Below are 19,415 nucleotides of genomic sequence, written 5' to 3' on the forward strand. Positions count from 1 at the left end.
TATTACTCGTCGAATCTCAATTACTCATCCTTGTCAAATAATCTGCTCATGATATCTGTTCCGTAAAGTCCCTTGTTAATCTATAATTTAAACCCATCGTAGCTTTTTCCATGTATAAGAAATAGTATAAATAGATGCTAGTTATCTATTAGAAAAACGTTATTCTGGATCTTAGTCCTAACCCCTCCCCCTTCTCTGAAATAAACTTCTTTATTTATCATTTTTACTCTGACTCTCGTGCCACCAAGTAATCTTCTTTCTGTTCTTGTTCTGTTTCTGACAGTTAGACTTATCGGGGCTGCAGAAATCGAGCACAATTATAAGTAAGGAAACAGATGTATTTTATTCATGATGGTTTTACCTGCAGAAATCGAGCACAATTATAAGTAAGGAAACAGATAAAGAATCCTAACTCGCGCTCAATTCCTCAGGTATTTATATGAAAAAAAAAAGTAAACAAATAAAGCTTGCGTTCCGTAACATCTTCCCGTACCTATTCTTTAATCTCACGATTAAAATAAGGTCGCAAGTGTATCCCATTGATACGATTTTTCAATTGTACTCCATTGGATCTCTTAGCTAGCTGGTAAGTGTTGTTACTAAAGGCGGCGATTACCCGAAAAACCTCATCCATCCACCCAGCATCCAGCTTACTACTCTTGTTGATTTGTCTTTTCAAAACTAGAGCTCCTACTTCAAACAACTTGATAATCTGAGGCACGTTGGTAGCCCTGTCTTCGGCTGCAATTACTTGCTGACGCTTGCTTGGTAACGCAAGTAGCCTTTCAAAACCTAGAGCACGAGCAAACTTCAACAAAGGATCATCATCAGCTGGCAATGGTGATACTGCAAACATCAATTCGTAAGGTGATATCTTAATGGCTTCATGGGATCGTACTCGGTAAGCATACAAAACGGTGGGAATAAGCGTATCCCAAGAATCCCTTTTCAAATACGACAATTTTCTTAACGCATTTACCAGGGTTCCATTAATGTTTTCCACCATTCGATTACACTGGGGATGATACGGCGTGTTTAACAAGTGCTTGCTTTGGACCATCTCAGTAAGCTGCTTCACCAGATCAGCGCGGAAATGTGCTCCATTATCACTTAATATTTTAGTCATAGGTCCGAACATACAAAAGACGTGCTCATACAGGAACGTGGCAGCAGTACAGGCTTCTGCCCTTTTGGTTGGTACCGCGATTGACCATCTAGTAAACATCTCCACGCAAACGAGGATATACCGACTGCCAGACTTGGACACAGGCAAAGGACCAACCAAATCAATACTGAATTGCTCGAATACATTTAGAACACTATTACTTTTACCCCGAAAGGGACTTCGATTCAGAGGGGAAGGTGCAAACAGCTGACATTCATGACACGATTGAACAAACGCCTTGACCTCTTCATAAACTCCGGGCCACCAATATTGGTTATACAGCGTCGCCCAAGTACTAGGGGGTCCCAAACATTAAAAATAAAAATTCCGAAATTTTTTTTAAAAAATCCCGTAATTTTTTCCCCAGCCAAAAATTCAGGAACGGACGATAAATTTCGGTCAAGAAAAACGACGGACGAAAATTATCGGTCAAGAAAAACGACGGACGATAATTATCGGTCGAGAAAAATGACGGACGATAATTATCGTCAGTGGATTTTACGTCATAAATTATGACGAAATTGCCATAAAAAGTAATAAATAGTTTATTTTTCTTTATTTTACGTCATAAAAAATGACATGCAAATGTCACCACTCGTCTAATTATCATATATAAACCTCGTTTATCCCACATTTGACTTACCTTCTTTCTCTGAAATTATTTTCTGAATAATATCAACTAAAATGCCTGGTGAACGTAAACAAACTACTGCTAAAACATCCAAGAAAACGTCTTCCAAAACAGCTTCTGTTGATGATAGCCAACGTGGATCCAACACTAGTCGTGCTCATGCCAAAGCGATAATTGGTTACTTCGAGGAAAACATCAAGCTTTTTAAAGCATACATCGGTTTACGTGATAGCGCTGCCCCTGGAGCTGCTACCATAGTCAAAAAGCGTGAAATCATTAATGGTATGATGAGAAAACTGTTGGCTGACAAGGCTATACCCACCGATTGGACGCCGGATCAGCTTATAAAACGTGTTGCCCGTCTTTTTACCAAGTACCGTGAAATGAGAGAAAGTTGAATGGCACTGGTTTTGGTTTGACAGAAAAGGATAATCGTGGAGGGATCACCAGTATCGAACAAAAGTGTGATTTCGAATGCCCTGGATTTGAACGATTGTCGACTTTGCATGGTGATAGGTCTAATACCCAACCTGTTTGCGTAGCTTTCCATGGTGCTCCTGGCGGTACTGACTATACGTTCTCTAGTAGAAAAGAGCCCACCATTACGGCAATTGATGAACAAACCCGTGCTGTTTTTGGTGAGGGCGAAGAGCTTGAACCAGCTCAGCCAATTCGATCTGCTTCTGAGGAGCCTTCAGCTCGTACTCGTGATCCTTCTGTTGGCCCTTCGTCTCCTGGACATCCATGATTCCTCGCTCTTTGTCTGTCGAGCCTGCAGGTGACAACGATACGTCTTCTCTTCCGGTGGTTCCTGACGATCCTCCTAGAACTCGTCGTAGTTCCATGTCATTAGACAGGGAAGTAGCTGAATTCCTTGGCACGAATGCCTTCAGCGACGACGATGATGATGTGGACGCTGTTCGTGTCAATGCTGGTTCCCGTGGTGTTCGTGGAAACTCTAGTAGTACTCGTGCTGCTTCTGGCGGTCGTAGTTCTCGTGGTGCTTGTGGGAATGTTGGGTCGTCCAGACCTCGACCTGAAATGCCTTCAGTTTATCGTATTCGTGTAGATCCCGATCACGCCATGAGAAACAAGAGGATGAAGAGGGATTTCTCTTCAAAATACCGTGAAGCCCAGTTGAGAAGGGATGAAGTGCTGAGAGAGAACAGCCAGAGGGAGTTCGAGTTGGGTATGACGGAGCTGTTGGTGACGAGTCTTCGGACTAATGCGTTCAGAACGACGTCCTTCACGGAAATTGCCCAACACATTGCGGCATTCCGGCAATCATTGAGGGAACCTCTTGAGAACACTCGAGGTAACGAAGAGGCGTATTGAGTAAGAAGCGATAGTGAAGGTGAACCAACCCTTGACGGTAACGAGGATTTCTCTGATGATGGATCTGAAGTAGTTAGACGTTAGTTTTTTTTTCTTTTAAATAAAACCTTTTTTTAAAACTAATATTTACCTGATTGTATCATTAATGACCTTCTACAATCCCTCATTTATTACAATAATACATTTGCTCATAACTTCCAAACTATAATGCACTTTTCATCGATATAATCTGTTTATTTTTTATTTCGTGCGAAATGTACAGTGTAATCTGCCAATACTACATCCACAACCGAATCCCTCCATCTATTCAGTGTACGACCAGAAATACTTTTGATGTTGTCGAACGATTGAAGCAACAATACATCCTTTCTTGACTGACCTACATCTACGTCCTCAAAAAAATCGCCAGCAAAATTGTTGTTTTCAGTAATCAAGGAATTGTGCAAAAGAGCACAAACAGACACCATCTCGTCGATCTTCATCACGTCCTCGTTGCAATTTATCTGGATAGGAATGTTCTTCAAGATCCTCCATTTACCTTTCAGTACATTGATCGTGTTCTCGACGGCAACTCTCGCAGAAGAATGTACCTTGTTGAAATCTTCGCACTTCTTGGATTTCAGTACCTGAGGTCTCCTGAAAGGGGTAAGAACGAATGGATGTAGAGCATATCCGGAATCACACAGAAGATACTCATGGTTTGCACCATTACCACATGTGAAATAAAGGTGATCTTTATTTACCATAAAGCTGGCATGCTCTACACATGTGGCGTCACCCACTGAACCTACATGTCCTACTTGAAATCCAAAATTAATCATCCTTTCGTCGCATACGACTTGACAATTCAGAGAGTAGAAACCCTTTCGGTTATAGTACGTTTCGGCATGCTTCGTTGGCTTCTGCGCAAGACGGAAATGAGTACCATCAACATACCCAATGCAATTTCGAAAAAAGTGGTACTTCTTGATTGCTGCGGCCGACAATTCCCTTTGCTCCTTGTTGGGCCAACGCATCAAATGTCGAAGGTTGTCATTAATTGCCTTGAAACAGCGTTGCGTGTAGTTGGTGACAGAGCCTTTACTAATCCCAAACAAAGTAGCAATTTGGTCGATGCTGTTGCCTGTTCCGTCGTGGCTCAATCGTCTTAAGGTCACCGCAAGTTGGATATGAACATCCGTTTGGGCGACAAAACTCTTGTTGTTGAAGACAGGATGGTCTTCAATAAGGCGAAGAAGTTTCAAGAAAGACTCCTTCTTCATTCGACACATCTTGACAAACTCTTCGTCATCCCACTTGAGAAAAAACTCACGGTACTGGTTAAGTTTAGGGATGCCTGCTCCACTGTTCAAAACGCGTTTCGTTTCTAATTCGCTCAATAATTCGTGCATCTCATCGGCTTGTTTATCGTCTTCAATGATGACACTGTGCTTATGCAAAGTTTTCATTTCTTTCAAGGTTTGTTGTCTGGTTGATACTTTGGGCATTGTAAAGGTAGTTTATAGAGAGATTTATAAGTAAATGAGTAGTAAAAGAGGAACTAAATCAGAGAAGTGCTAGAGTGTACTTTGACTAAGTGACAAGGTTTTTAGACAGTCACCCACACAAAAAAAGGTCCCGGAATTTTTAAAAAAAGCGCCCGATTATTTTACAAAACGTTTAATGTTTGGGACCCCTTACTGTGTTGACCGAAATGGCCGTGTTCATAGTGGCACTCTTTGATAACTGCACTTCTTTCCGCCACATGCGGTATCTTCACGATACGACCTCCCTGACCACCAACCTTGCGATACAAATGCTGCCCCTGAATTAGGTAGAATCGAGCCTTTGCAATCATAACTTTGCTAATCTCGTTGCAAGTGTTGGACAAGTAGTTAGATAGGACACCCAGTTCTTTCTCATAATCGACATTGCACTCTTGGACTAACATATTATACATCTCCTCCAGCATTTCTTCACCTGCAAGGTCACCTTCATTACACGGGTAACGACTAAAAAAATCGCTCTTGTTACTACTCGAAGGTATGTGCCTGATTGAAAAATCGAATTCTTGCAAAGCCAAACACCAACGTTGCAATCGGGTATTGGGCTCCTTCTTCTCGAACAAGTACTTAACGGCACGATTGTCTGTGAGCACTTCGAACCTACGATCCAAGATATACTTTCTGAACTTGAAGAGCGAGTACGTAAGCGCTAATAGCTCCTTGTCCACGATACTCCAGTTGTACTCCACCTTATTTACTTTTCGTGATACGAAATAAATTCGCAACTATTGGCCATCTTCATCTAACTGAGATAAAGCCCCGGAAATGCCTACATCGCACGCATCGCAATACACCCGATATTTCAAACCAGGAGCAGGATACCGAAGCTGGGTTGCATTGACTAGCGCATCCTTTAAATCCGCAAACTCCTTGTCGTGTACCTCGGTCCAATTAAAATATTGGTCCTTTTTCAATAACTGAGTCATATTGGTGGTGAAGCGACTAAAATAATGAATGTGACGTCGGTAAAAACCAGCCATGTTTACAAACGCTCTGATATCCGTCTTGTTACGCGGTGTAGGGATCAACAACACCTTATCAATCTTGCTCTTCAACGGTAAGACGCCGTCCCTAGATATTTCAAACCTAAGAAATCCAATCTTATCTTGAAATAAGGTACATTTATCCGGGTTCAAGGTCATCTTCACTTCAATAAGCCTGTCGAGTATTTTTCTGAAATGAGCCAAGTGCTCCTCAAAACTTCTACTAAAGACGGTACAATCATCAATGTACGCAATACAGAACTCGGGAATAAACTCCTGCAAGGCCAAATGAACAGCACGACTGAATGTTGAGGGCCCATTGATGACTCCAAAAGGTAACACTCGGTACGAATAATTATCGAATTGTGTAGTGATGGTTCACTTTGGAATATCCTCCTCTTCACATGCAATTTGATGGAACCCTTTGAGCATATCCAAACCAGTAAAAAATCTGGCACCATGAAACGACTCAACTACATTTGCGACTACTGGCAATGGCCAAGGATCACGGACGGTGACCTTATTCAAGTCTTGGAACATAGTAACTAATCTTTTACTACCATCCTTCTTCCTAACATACATGACCTGGAAAGCCCAACCTCCATTATGTGACTCTACTCTGGAATGCATTGCCGGGATTAACACACCACTAGCTACCCTGTCTGCTATGTCTTTCTTCAACAACTCCAACTCAGAATACGACATTCCCTGGAAAGGTCTTTTCATAACCGGCTTGGCATCCCCTGTGTTCACATGAAACTTGACCAGATTTGTTTGCTTCAGATCCTCGTAACCAACCCCAAACGCATCTTTCTTTTCCAATAACAACTCCGTAAGTTGGGCACGCTGATCCCTGTCAAGAAGTGTGTTTTCGCGAACTTGTAAAAGTAATTTTACCATTTTATCCTTGATTGGTTTGACCTCCAAGGATTCAACTTGTTCATGGTCACTGGAAACGGTCACCATAAAACATTGATTGTTTTCACCAACATTATCATTCACTGTATTCTTTTCAGCATAAGGGTTGGTATATAGTACGTCCAGCTTATGGAAAACACTTCCTTCCCAAAGATACCAAGAAGAAGCCATGTCGGTACCAATACCGAATTTGGCCATTGCGATTCGTCCCAATAGGAACTCGTAGGAGTTTTCAGGTAGGTCTAAACATACGGCACGTGCGTCATGCAAAAACCTGGAAGCACCTCAATAATTAACCCATCAATAATTCCTCTTGAGTTCACCTTGCGCCCATCACCAATCATTATTTGACCATTGGCAGTGACGCGTAGTTGGTTCTCCAAACGCAGCTCCTTGATAAGCTTGAAATTAATGACGCAGGGAGTACAACCAGTATCACAGATAAGATTCGTCGTTCTACCATTAATCTTGCCTACAATTCTTGGAGCATGATTTCCTGGTACCTTGTTGTTATCAACCGTGACATTTTGATACAACAAATTCACAACAGAAGTCTTGTAATCAGGCTTGGTGGTCTCCAAAGGTTTACGAAATTCCGTATGCACCTTTGATGATAGAGCAACAATGTCGTCATATGACAACTCGAATACCTTTTGCTGCCTCAAATCCTCAACAATACTAGCAGTAATAGTCTTTGGTTTTTCCCGTGCAACCTCAATAGTACCCGCATCCCCGTCGTTATGTTGATGTGTAACATCACTTTCTATGTTCACCCTATCCAACATTTCTTTGGTTACTTGCCTTTCGGTTATTTCGGATTCTAATGACGTCGGGTCAAAAATCTTAAACTCGTCAACTGGCGCTTCAATCGGTGGGCTCGTGTCCGCCGTCAATTCGTTTCCCAAAGCAATGTTGTCCTTAGGCACTGCACTGCGTGACCACTTTTTAATGATGTTATCCCTGGTAATTCCTGCATCGTCAGTGCTCCTTTTTATGACCATAAATGCTCCGTCAACTTCGTCGCAAAACTCATCAGGAGTATCGATAAACATAACATTAGTGGATCCATTATTTTTAGCCTCGACTGTTGGTGAATGCTGTGCTCGCTGTGGCTCAACAGGACAATGACAACGCTTGTGTTCAGTACTGTTGCAGTGCTTGCATGGTGGGGGACATTCACGATCAAAATGGCCAGTAAGGTTACAGTTGAAGCATTGTCCCCTATTACGTGGAGTGGAATTGTTGTTATGGCTTGAGTTATTATTTTGTTGGTGCAATAAAAGTATTTTGTTATTTTGTTCCAACATGCATAACAACGCGGCTTGGAAGTCTTGTGTTACTGGTGTTACTACTGATAATTTTCTCTTTGACCTTTGCTTGACTTTCTTTCCCCTTTTAGGTTCTTCATCGTCACTCTCTTCTTCACTACTAGACTCTTCTTCTGACGAATCATCTTCGTACTCCTTAGCGGCCTTGTAAGCTTGTTTCATATTAATTGGCATTTTTGAATTTACAAAGCGTCTCATGTTAGCTGGCGAAGCATTACGGATGAATAATTGCATGTAAAAGGTTTCATCGTGCGGGCTTGAAACATCAACATTACCATCGTTCGTAGTACCAAAGTTAGCAAAATTAGCCTCTCTGTCGGTCATAACATCTTCAAATCTTGTGACATACTTTGAAACGTTTAAAAACAATTTTCGCTTGATTCCCATAAGCGTATTCAAAAAATAAATATCATTACGGATCGGAACATCCAATTTCTCCCTGAGTTCTTCTTTAAACTTATTCCAGTTTTCAAACTTCCGGGTAACTACCCAGTTAAGCAGTCTTCCCTTGAAACAGTTGTGTAAGTGTTGCAGTTTTTGTTTATCTCAAACCCATTGGTTAAGTTCAGCGGCATTTTCATAGATTGAAAAGAATACGCCAATATCTTGGTTGTTAGAAAACTTAGGTGGTTTAGTAAACATTGTCATTCTTGTTGAGTTACTTGGATTTGGCTTGTTATCGCCAATGGAATTGTAATTGTGACGGTTGGATGAGCTTGATATTTCGCTGGATAAATGTAGCTCCTCCACCTGCTCTGCTAGTTCTTGTACTAATGTAATTGTTGGTAGCTTACTTGCAGTAGAGTGGTGTTCAGTCTTCTCTATCTGCCTGTCGTTATGTTTAGTTGTAAGGTCTTCCACTTTACGCCGATTCCAAATGTTGCGGGGAAATAAAACTATCTCTTCAATGATCAATTAATTTGAAATGTAAGACTTATCGGGGCTGCAGAAATCGAGCACAATTATAAGTAAGGAAACAGATGTATTTTATTCATGATGGTTTTACCTGCAGGAATCGAGCACAATTATAAGTAAGGAAACAGATAAAGAATCCTAACTCGCGCTCAATTCCTCAGGCATTTATATGAAAAAAAAAGTAAACAAATAAAGCTTGCGTTCCGTAACATCACTACCGAACAAATTCCGAGCCACCGCTGTTGCAGAGATATTTCCACTGTCTTCTTCATTATCTTCGACTACAGATTCAGAGGTTCCATTTATACCGCCATTTATTTCAATATTATTTGACGAAGGTGGTCCGCTGGTTTTCTTGTTAATCTCTAAATCTACGTGTCTCTTGCTCTCGCTATGCAAAAGCGACTTTTCAACCAGAACGGTATACGGAATATTATTCTTGATAGACTCGAGTATTACCTCTGGCTGATAATCAGTTACTGCAGGCACTACAAAGCTAGAAATAACAATACAGATGATAGAAACTTCCATAGTTTTGTTTGAAATCGTTTCTGATGAGTTGAGAATTGCATATGCGGCTAAGCCGAATGAGGACCACAAAGAGACGTACTGGCCAGCTACCTGGTCGCCAAGAATCTTCTACTTTGTATTTTTTAGATTATCATATATCCAAAAAACCCATGCGTCTAACGCAGCGTAGCGAATTTGGCCTGGAGTAAACTCATGAGCGTATGACCAATCACTAATTCTAAGGTCTTTTGACAATCCCTTTCCGAGTAGCTCTTTGCAAATTGCTGAAAAAGACGAACTACCAGACCTAATGGCTTATTTCAATCGACAAAACCGGCCTAACTCAAAAGATCCCTCACAATCAACACCAAACGAGTCCTTCATTTGCTTAAAATCTCCACCAACTTGGGGTCCAATTTTTAAATTACTGGTGATTTCAAAAAGTATACCACTGATTCTGGCAAAGTTTCCCAAGTAGGGTCAATATGTATAACCAGTACAGACGAATTGTGTGCGATCTGGATTACGGATAGCTTCCCTATAACATGCGTGTTTCTATTATACGGCCACTCACAGTCAAAGCCTGTGAGGACCGATGATGGGCAGCTCATTAATCCATCACTACCGACCAGAACATGAAAATGTTCGGCAAGTAAATTCTTCATTACGCTTTCATTCTCTTCATAGTTTCGCAAGTAGCTTACTTGAATGTTTTCCGGTAGTGACAAAACATTGTGATTTTGAGCCTCGTCTTCATCATTAACCATTCTACTAGGTCTGCAACCATTCTTTAAGGAAGGTATAACGCTTCCCAAGAATCGTCGATCGCCTCGCACATTATCTGTATAAAAGGCTACTGGCTTTTCATGGCTGTAGCCTTCGTATCCATTCATTAATTCAATTCGGTCAAAGACCATCGCAAATGTTCAAGTGACTTTGTGGGTACCAGTAACATCATTCGGATTTCTTCGAATTCGTTACAAAGCGTGTACAATGTAGTAAAAATGCTGGTTCTATCAATGCTCGCCAAGTGTTTAACAATCTTAAAGGAGTGATCACCTTTCAAGACCTTTCCACCTAACAACAGCATTTGCTTGTTCATATTGGGTCTAAGCGTTTCGATGATGGAGGTGCAAATTGTTCGAATATATGTCTGAGTTGGCGTATAACCTGCATATCCGTTTTGGCTGTCAAAAGACCAAAACGGTTCGTTGATTGTTGGGGTAGAAAAGAATTGAGTAATGTTTTGCTCCCCATATTTAGCCTTTATAGAATAGATACCTTCATGGCAGTGAGATATTGAAGCTCACTGCGATCATGCTTTAAAATGTGGAGCTCACGCAGAACTTTTGCAATTCTGTCAGGACACATCGAGTTCTGTATGCAGGGTCTTAGAAGGTCACCCACTTGCTTCGAAACAGCACCTCTATGACTAAGATATGCCGGGAATTCAGCCTGCAATTGAATGGGTAATTGGCGCATAATCTTAGATTCATATCCATTGAACGTACTGCCACAACTACTACTCAGGCATCTGTACCTTCTTGTCATAATATAAAAACATATTTTACAACAATAGCTAAAATTAATATTCCAAAATAAACAGAATTAAGTTTACAGGTTTGACTAACCTGTCAAGATCGACAATGCGGCGAGTATAGGGTTTCTTATTAAAACCTTTGGTTTTAATAGATGATTTACATGTCGGACAGTACAAATCGTTAATCTTATTGTTTAATAATAAGTGTGGAATCCATAGGAAAATATCTGGACAATACGAATACTCAACGGGTTTCTTTTTCAATAATGCAAAAAAAGTTTGCATGGGACGAATCCAGAATGTACCAGTATTATATTCAGCTGGCATTGTTTCTTCTGTCAATCTTTTTTGGACTTCTTCGAAATAGTTGTACAGTTCACTATTCTGAACTTCACTAGACAGAAATGCTTGCTCGTCTGTCACGCTCTCGTCATCACTAGTACTATCAGTCTCGGTTATTATACAATTGACGATGTCTTCTTCCAACCCAGTAAAGGCATTTTGATCATCTACAACCGGCAATTCGTTTACACGGCTGTCAGAAAAATTTATTTCGGGGACATCAACATTTTCCTGATTTATTGATTCTTCAATCACAGCCTACGTTCTTTGTTAGTTTCTTATAATCATGCAAATCATTTATCCAATTTACCTCATTGGCTTGACTTGAGCTTTCGCCATTTTGATTAATTTTTCGCATACTTTGAAATAAAGTAGTTTGTTGGGGGCCAACTCTTTTGGGGCAGATGGTCTTCCGGCTCTATGGCCCACAGAAGTTTTTCTTCCAGGCGGTCTTCCTGTCCTAGACATATTTTTGGAAAGAATTAATTGTGAACGAAGTTTTTTATAAATTAAAAAAAAACATGCCTTGCACATTTTTTTTAAAAAAAAAACCAATCCCCGCTAATGTCTTCAGGTTTCGAAAGACATTTCAGATAAATGCAAGGTGTCTTGGGTGAAATTGTTAATATCAAAACAAAAGAATGTATGCTACAATCAACTACAATAACAGATAAAATCACTTGAAAAGTTCTCATGCTTTCGGTAATCCGTTACTTTTATCGAGGTCCAATGTGTACTAAATTGTAGGTAAGTCAAGCTCAACCATTTCACAGTAACATCTTCCTAGTTAGGTATTGTGTCATCTATTTGCACATAAATGATTTTTAAAAGAATTTAAGTTATGTAAAAATATAGCAGAACATAAAATATTGATATATTAATATTAGAAAGTGTTGGGGATTAATTTTTATTGAGCTAAAAAGTAGAATTTATTGTTTTGTTGCACGAACAAGTCAAGGTTTGCACATAAATCTTTGAGAAATCAGTCAATAGTTACTGTCAATATAATTTATTTCGAAGTACCTACTTTTTTTAGATCCATGCTGTTATATGTGTGCTAGTTTTTATAAGAACAGTAAAAAAATCATCGAGGATGCTACAAAAAAGCAGCAGTGTAACATTTAAAGAAGATTTGAGCCCTAAAACTCTCTGTGTAGTTAGGTATAACGCATCTGCACTTCTTCTCCTGTCTATTGAGCCAGCCAATCAGGTTCATACCTAGTGATCGTAGAGATACTAAATCAAAAATCTGTTGACTATTGTTACAATACGGATTTTCAATATGTATTAATTGACTTCAACACTAAAAACTTTACTCAGACAATTTATATTTTTCATGCTAACTTTTAGCATTGTACTTCTCTAACTTGAATTTTTACCTTTTTATATTTAAAACCTTTTGACAAATTTATTATTATTATCATTTATCCGAAATCAAGGGTATCGTTACCGATCCTTGCGACAACATACAACTATGTAAACCCATAAAAACATTATACTTAAACGAGATCGCGGCCCCAGCCCACTTCGGTAATTTTTTGACCTTCGCTTCGCTACGGTAAAAATAACCTACGTTCCTGCTGGGGGCGATCTCGCGCCTGCAGCGGGCCACCGACGCCACTCAATGCTAATAAAAGGGATAAAAATAGAGTTTATTGATAATGAATAATATATGTTAAATCTAAGTGTGGTTTTGTGTTCGATTTAAGACTTCGGTAAATACAACGTTGTCTGTGAGTGTTGATAATGGTTGCTCTTTTAATAAGATCACATTGAGATTGGCAGGGTTACGAACCCGTGATAAAGCAACATAAAGTTGACCGTGCGTGAAAACGGGTTTGATCAGACAAATTGCTGCAAAAGAAAGAGTTTGGCCTTGTGATTTGTTTATAGTCATTCCAAATGCAGGCTGCACTGGAAATTGACGACGACGAAGGGTGAAAGGCAAGTTTGCATTGTCCGAAGAGATCAAGACAATTCTGGGAATCAAAACAAAAGTACCAGCATAATCACCAACAGCAATCTCAGCTTCGATTACGTTTCTTGTAAAGTTGCGACAAATAAGTCTTGTGCCATTACAAAGACCCTCGGCAGGATTGATATTTCTCAAACACATAATCGGCTGGAATCTTTTCAAAACCAATTTATGTGGAGGCATACCGGAAGGTTTGATCGCATTGAGAGATTCGACAGGAAAGTTAGTAGACCCAGAATTTTGCGTTTCCTCGATTGAATCATCGGAAAGGTAAACCATTGATATTCCAGGTAATTTCTCTGTTGCTAATTCATTAATTTCGTCAACTGTTGTGTTGTGAGCTGCAAGAATTGCTTTACTGACAATGAACTCTTGATTTTTATAAAGACTTTCGTCACTTAACGAATCTCCAAAAACATTGTCAACCACCTCTTGAATGGACTCAGCATATGATACGATCGATGCAGGAATAGATATATATTGATCGTATATTTGCTGACGACCCTCGCCTATTCCCAGAAGGTAATCTTGAAACGGCGTGCCGTCCTCCAGAATGGAATCGGATGTAAGCCTCATATTTCTTAAAAGACGCAAGACTTTACAATCCCTAAACAGGACAGAGTTGGTTACACATGCATTGACAATATCAGAGCGGGAACCAAACTGAACAATAGGCAATGTTTGCCTAAAATCACCACCCAAAACGACCACTTTTCCGCCAAAAGGAAGAGAGTAGTTACCGGTTATTTCTTGCAACAGACGACTGACACATTCGAATGTCATCTTGTTCATCATTGGAGCTTCATCCCAGATAATAAGCTTGGCATCGTTTATCATTTTGGCACTAATATCTTGTAACTTAATATTGTAAACAGATGATTCGTCAATATCAATTGGTATTTGAAACAATGAATGCGCTGTTCGACCACCAGGAAGCAAAGTAGCAGCAATATTAGATGAGGCACACGCCAAAGCAACTTCACCACCAGAGCGTACTTTTGAAAGCAAGGCATTGTAAAGAAATGTTTTTCCTGTGCCACCTGGACCGTCAACAAAAAAGAATGAACTTTGTGATGGAGCATCACTATTTCTGTAGATTGCTGAAACAATCTCGTCATAAATGACACGTTGCTCCGAATTTAAACTGCCATTTTCTTGGCCTTCATATACGACAACATTGATTGCTAAATCATCCACATCATACTGGCCGATTTCGTGATCATACAAATTTTGGGCCCTAGCTGCATAGGCATTATATGTGGATGGATCTGGTTGAGGTAATTCAGGAAAATTTGCAATATCCTTATAGTTTTTAAGCAATCGGCTTGCAATATCCAAGATTGTCTGATTCATTATGAAAGCAATATCTTGCTCATCCAGGTCGACTGGACAACCCTGATTATCAACACCATGATTAGCAAGGCTTTGACGATAAGTATACTCAAAGTCGGCTGAAAGATTCTCTCTATGATTGTCCCAAATTTCTTTGTAGTTCGGAACAAAATTAAAAATTAAAAGAACAGAAAAAAGTTCTCGAATTTTTGCTGAACTGGAACAAAGCATAAAGGCCTCTGTCATAGCCCTATCCCATTCTCTCCCGTCTTCTAACAAATTCAGAGCTTGTGCAGCTTCTCGAAATGTTGGCCATTGTGTGGTCCCAGTTGATCTAACACCATCTTCATCATACGAATCAGTGGTTTTAAGCTGATCAAAGCTTGTTGCACCTTTGACATGCAGGAGAAGTAAACGTAGACAATATCGTTCAATATCAGTAGCTGATATAAAGTACATTCGCCCAATTGGTGGATACTTTTGATGATTGCGTCGTTTTTTCCATAGGTGTGTCTTGGCGTCTTGAACATAGTGGGCCGGTATGTCATTATACAAAATAGACCTTGCATCGATGTCATCGCAGTTAAGCTTAAAATAAGCTGTCAGTGTAGTCTGTTTTTCCATTGCCCTCTGGATTTCGACATTACTGGCTCCTTCAGCAAAAGTAACATTCTGTTGATTTGGCAAATGAATGGCTAATCTTTTGATGGAAGGTTGACATGAATGAGTACGTTTACCCATTATGCGCCAACATGCTTCTACTGTGGATATATACCGAACACTTAGCCAGCTCGTGATTTCATCCAGTTCATCATCATTATCAGGCGAAATCACAGTTGGAGTGGTAGCTGTAATATGGGCAGGGTCGGTTTGAGCAGGTAATACTGCAATTTGAGCACGATCTGATCCTTTGTATATATACTTGAACAGATATTTAATAGCCTGATTTCCAGCACAAAATTCAACGTTGATATGTGTGTTGTATTTTACGGCAAGGTATAGATTGTGAGGAACAACCCAACGATTATCAGCACGGTACCCATTTGGGAAAAGAACAAAAAGATTCGTAGGACGTCTTCTGTATTTAGCAAATCCTTTTTCATCAATAACAGTTGTATGGTAAATATCTTTTGGAAAGTGTTTACTGCATGATTTGTCTTTGTTATCCCGACACATTCTCACTTTACCAAAGGAATCGGTTAAAGATATATTGCAAGGGGTGTGCATCATATGCTTAGTGATTGTTTTAAAGGCCTTTGGAAAACGAACAGGATCAGGGATTTCAGCAGATATGTATCTATCTATATCGCGAGGAGTATGAAGCTTAGAACACTCAGCAAGGATGATTACAACATGGGCGTGGGGTAGACCACGTTTCTGATACTCAATTACATGAATCAAGCCCTTAACCTTACCGAATATCATTTTATCCTTGATATCGGTGAAAATTTCTTTAAGTTTTAAATCAAAAACTCGACAGATTAAATCTGGACGCTCCGAAGGGACCTCACCCGGAAGCAGTTCATCAACAATTTCTTTCCAATTTGGGTTGCAAGTGATAGTTACAAACAAATCTGGCTTTCCCAATGCTCTAACAACAGCCATGGCATCTTGTTGCATTTGATGTAACGCTCTTGGAGACCCAGTATGACTGGAGGGTAAGATCACTCTTTTTCCAATTGACTCTCTACTCATATCCACACCAACTCGTACATCAGCTAATCCAGAGTACAACTCGGACCGTAAAGTGCTTTGATTTGTGCGCAAATAGTACAGTCTTCGCCCCTCAATTTTACAATACATGTCCACAATATACAAATGAAATAATCGACCGAAATGACATGTCATTGTTTCTCCAGGTCTTACTTGCAAACGATGCTGATAAAATTGGTTTAAAGAGACCGATTTCTGTGTTAACCGATTGCTGCTAAAACTCTGCTCATCTCTTTCCTGATTTCTCTGGATTGCCTCATCGTCTAAATTTAACTCCAAATTGGTGTTCCATCCATCTTCACCTCCAGGGAACATCAATGAAAAGTGTAGGGAATCATAAGAGCTATGACAATCGTTCATTTTTTTGGGAAACCCGGTTACTGTTGAAAATACGATAACTTCTCTACTACCTTTCGTAACTTCGTCAGGTACGGTTGCATCTGCAATATATGCTGCAACTTCATCCGCAATAGGTACATCATACTGGCGACCAAGTCCAGGATTTCCTCGCACATAGACGTATAGATCTTTTGGTTCCTCTTGATTATCTACTGCATATGAGGAAAATCTTTGTCTCGCGTTTTCAAAAAGATTGGCATACGGTGATATTTCCTCCATCATTTGATTTAATTGGGCAACTAACTGACGATCCAAAACTTCATTGAAATCAATGTGTTGTTGTATACGTAAATTTGGATCGCTGAAGTAGACTTGAGCAAATACTGGCTTTCTTCCTTCACCCACAGTTAACGGAGCAGAACGATGATAGGTTCCTCCTTGAATTCTGAATGTGAATGATCCTTGATTAGATCCACTAAACGTTTCATCCTCGTGATCAGCTCCAAATGATGTAAACGCAAAAGCATTGTTGTACATTCGGATATTCTTTCTGAATTCAGTACTTGTGGGATGTTCTCCAGTCAAAAGTTTTTGCATAAGAGTAGTCGGCATAGCAACAATATCGATTTTGACTTTTCCATTACTGCAGCAAAAAGAAAAATTTTGATTTGTTACTTGTTCTTCTTTAAAAAGCATGGCATGGCAATAGGGGCATCTTTCTGTCATCCCTTGTAAATTATGACGTCCAAAAAAATCAGAAGTTGAATCTTCACGGTATATACCTCTACGTTCACGAAGAATATTTGTCTCTTCAAAGTTATCGTGGCACGCACGATTCAAGTCGTGATCTCTGGCTAAATAGAGAATAAGGTTAGAAAGTTTGTTTTTGCGTTCCATTTCCATTTTACCTGTTGAAGATCGTGAGTTATTTTCGGGATCGGTGCTGTTGGTAGCGTCATTCTGAATCTCAGGTTCATTGTTAGAGTCTCTACTGCTGTTACTGGATCTCGGGGCTCTGGGAATGTTAATTCGACTTGATTGTCTTCTACCTCTGGGATTAGCTGATTCCGCTGCGTTGAATCTGGCTCTGCCTCTGCGTCGAGGACTACCTCCACTGAAATGAATAAATTCGTGATCACCAATGTTAGACATTTGTTATTGTTCGTGAAAAAAGGGGCTGAACAAAGTTAAAGCTTTTTTTTTTTTTAAATTTATAGCTGTGACACCCAATTTTCGGAAACAGCTAATCAGTATTTTTTTTTCACTCAATGTTTAATGTACTGTGTTGGTCGGGACTTTCAGCCCCTCCCAGCTCAGTCAATGCTAATACACATTTTTTCACTCAATGTTTTCTGTACTGTGATGGTCGGGACTTACAGCCCCTCCCAATTCACTCAATGCTAATACACATTTTTTACTCAATGTTTATGTACTGTGTAGGTCGGGACTTACAGCCCCTCCCAGCTCACTCAATGCTAATACACATTTTTTCACTCAATGTTTTATGTACTGTGATGGTCGGGACTTACAGCCCCTCCCAATTCACTCAATGCTAATCCATATTTTTTTCACTCAATGTTTTATGTACTGTGTAGGTCGGGACTTACAGCCCCTCCCAGCTCACTCAATGCTAATCAATATTTTTTCACTCAATGTTTTATGTACTGTGTAGGTCGGGACTTACAGCCCCTCCCAGCTCACTCAATGCTAATACACATTTTTTCACTCAATGTTTTATGTACTGTGTAGGTCGGGACTTACAGCCCCTCCCAATTCACTCAATGCTAATCAATATTTTTTTCACTCAATGTTTTATGTAATGTTTAGGTCGGGACTTACAGCCCCTCCCAGCTCACTCAATGCTAATCAATATTTTTTCACTCAATGTTTTATATACTGTGTAGGTCGGGACTTACAGCCCCTCCCAGCTCACTCAATGCTAATACACATTTTTTCACTCAATGTTTTATGTACTGTGTAGGTCGGGACTTACAGCCCCTCCCAAGTCACTCAATGCTAATACACATTTTTTCACTCAGTGTTTTATGTACTGTGTAGGTCGGGACTTACAGCCCCTCCCAAGTCACTCAATGCTAATACACATTTTTTCACTCAGTGTTTTATGTACTGTGTAGGTCGGGACTTACAGCCCCTCCCAAGTCACTCAATGCTAATACACATTTTTTCACTCAGTGTTTTATGTACTGTGTAGGTCGGGACTTACAGCCCCTCCCAATTCACTCAATGTTTATTATTCCCATACATGTCGGTTGCTTCGACCTGCGCTTCGCTTGGCCGCGCAAAAAAAAAAAAAAAAAAAACAGTCCGAATTACTAAATAAGGTATATACTGCAAAGTCAAAACAATCATTATAATATTGATACATGTCGGTTGCTTCGACCTGCGCTTCGCTTGGCCGCGCAAAAAAAAAAAAAAAAAAGAACAGTCCGAATTACTAAATAAGGTATATACTGCAAAGTCAAAACAATCATTATAATATTGATAAACCATTCCGCTTTTTATCTACAGTATTATCACTTTAAATTCAGACAAATGAAAATTATTTTCAGACAAGCTCAAAAAAAAATTCAGACTAAAAAAAAATATTTTCAGACAAACGAAAAAAATTATTCAGATTATTTAAGAAAAAATATTCAGACAGACGTTTTCATCTTCTTAATTTTAAAGTTTCGTCTAACATAAAAATAGTTAAAATGCAAGCAGAAGATTACAACATAGCAAACGAGTTTGTAATGAGAGAACCTTATTTCGAAGAAGTCATCGATGAGATGGATGTGGATGAGGACCCTGCCACAACTTTTGGTAAATTAATTCTGTTGGCTGA

The 19,415-nt window shown here is 39.7% G+C and overlaps 1 protein-coding gene across 1 annotated transcript; it reads right to left on the minus strand.

Moving 5' to 3' along the window:
- Window positions 1-493: 493 nt before the first annotated feature.
- On the minus strand, window positions 494-856 carry EV154DRAFT_432996 (uncharacterized protein; the record flags this gene model as incomplete). The annotated part of the gene is made up of 1 exon (XM_051596709.1): window positions 494-856. The coding sequence occupies one exon, from the start codon at window positions 854-856 to the stop codon at window positions 494-496; it is 363 nt and encodes a 120-aa protein (XP_051450149.1).
- Between the last annotated feature and the right edge of the window lie 18,559 nt (window positions 857-19,415).

This window comes from Mucor mucedo, assembly GCF_025094135.1.
Source record: "Mucor mucedo strain NRRL 3635 chromosome Unknown EV154scaffold_286, whole genome shotgun sequence".
Lineage (NCBI taxonomy): Eukaryota > Fungi > Mucoromycota > Mucoromycetes > Mucorales > Mucoraceae > Mucor > Mucor mucedo.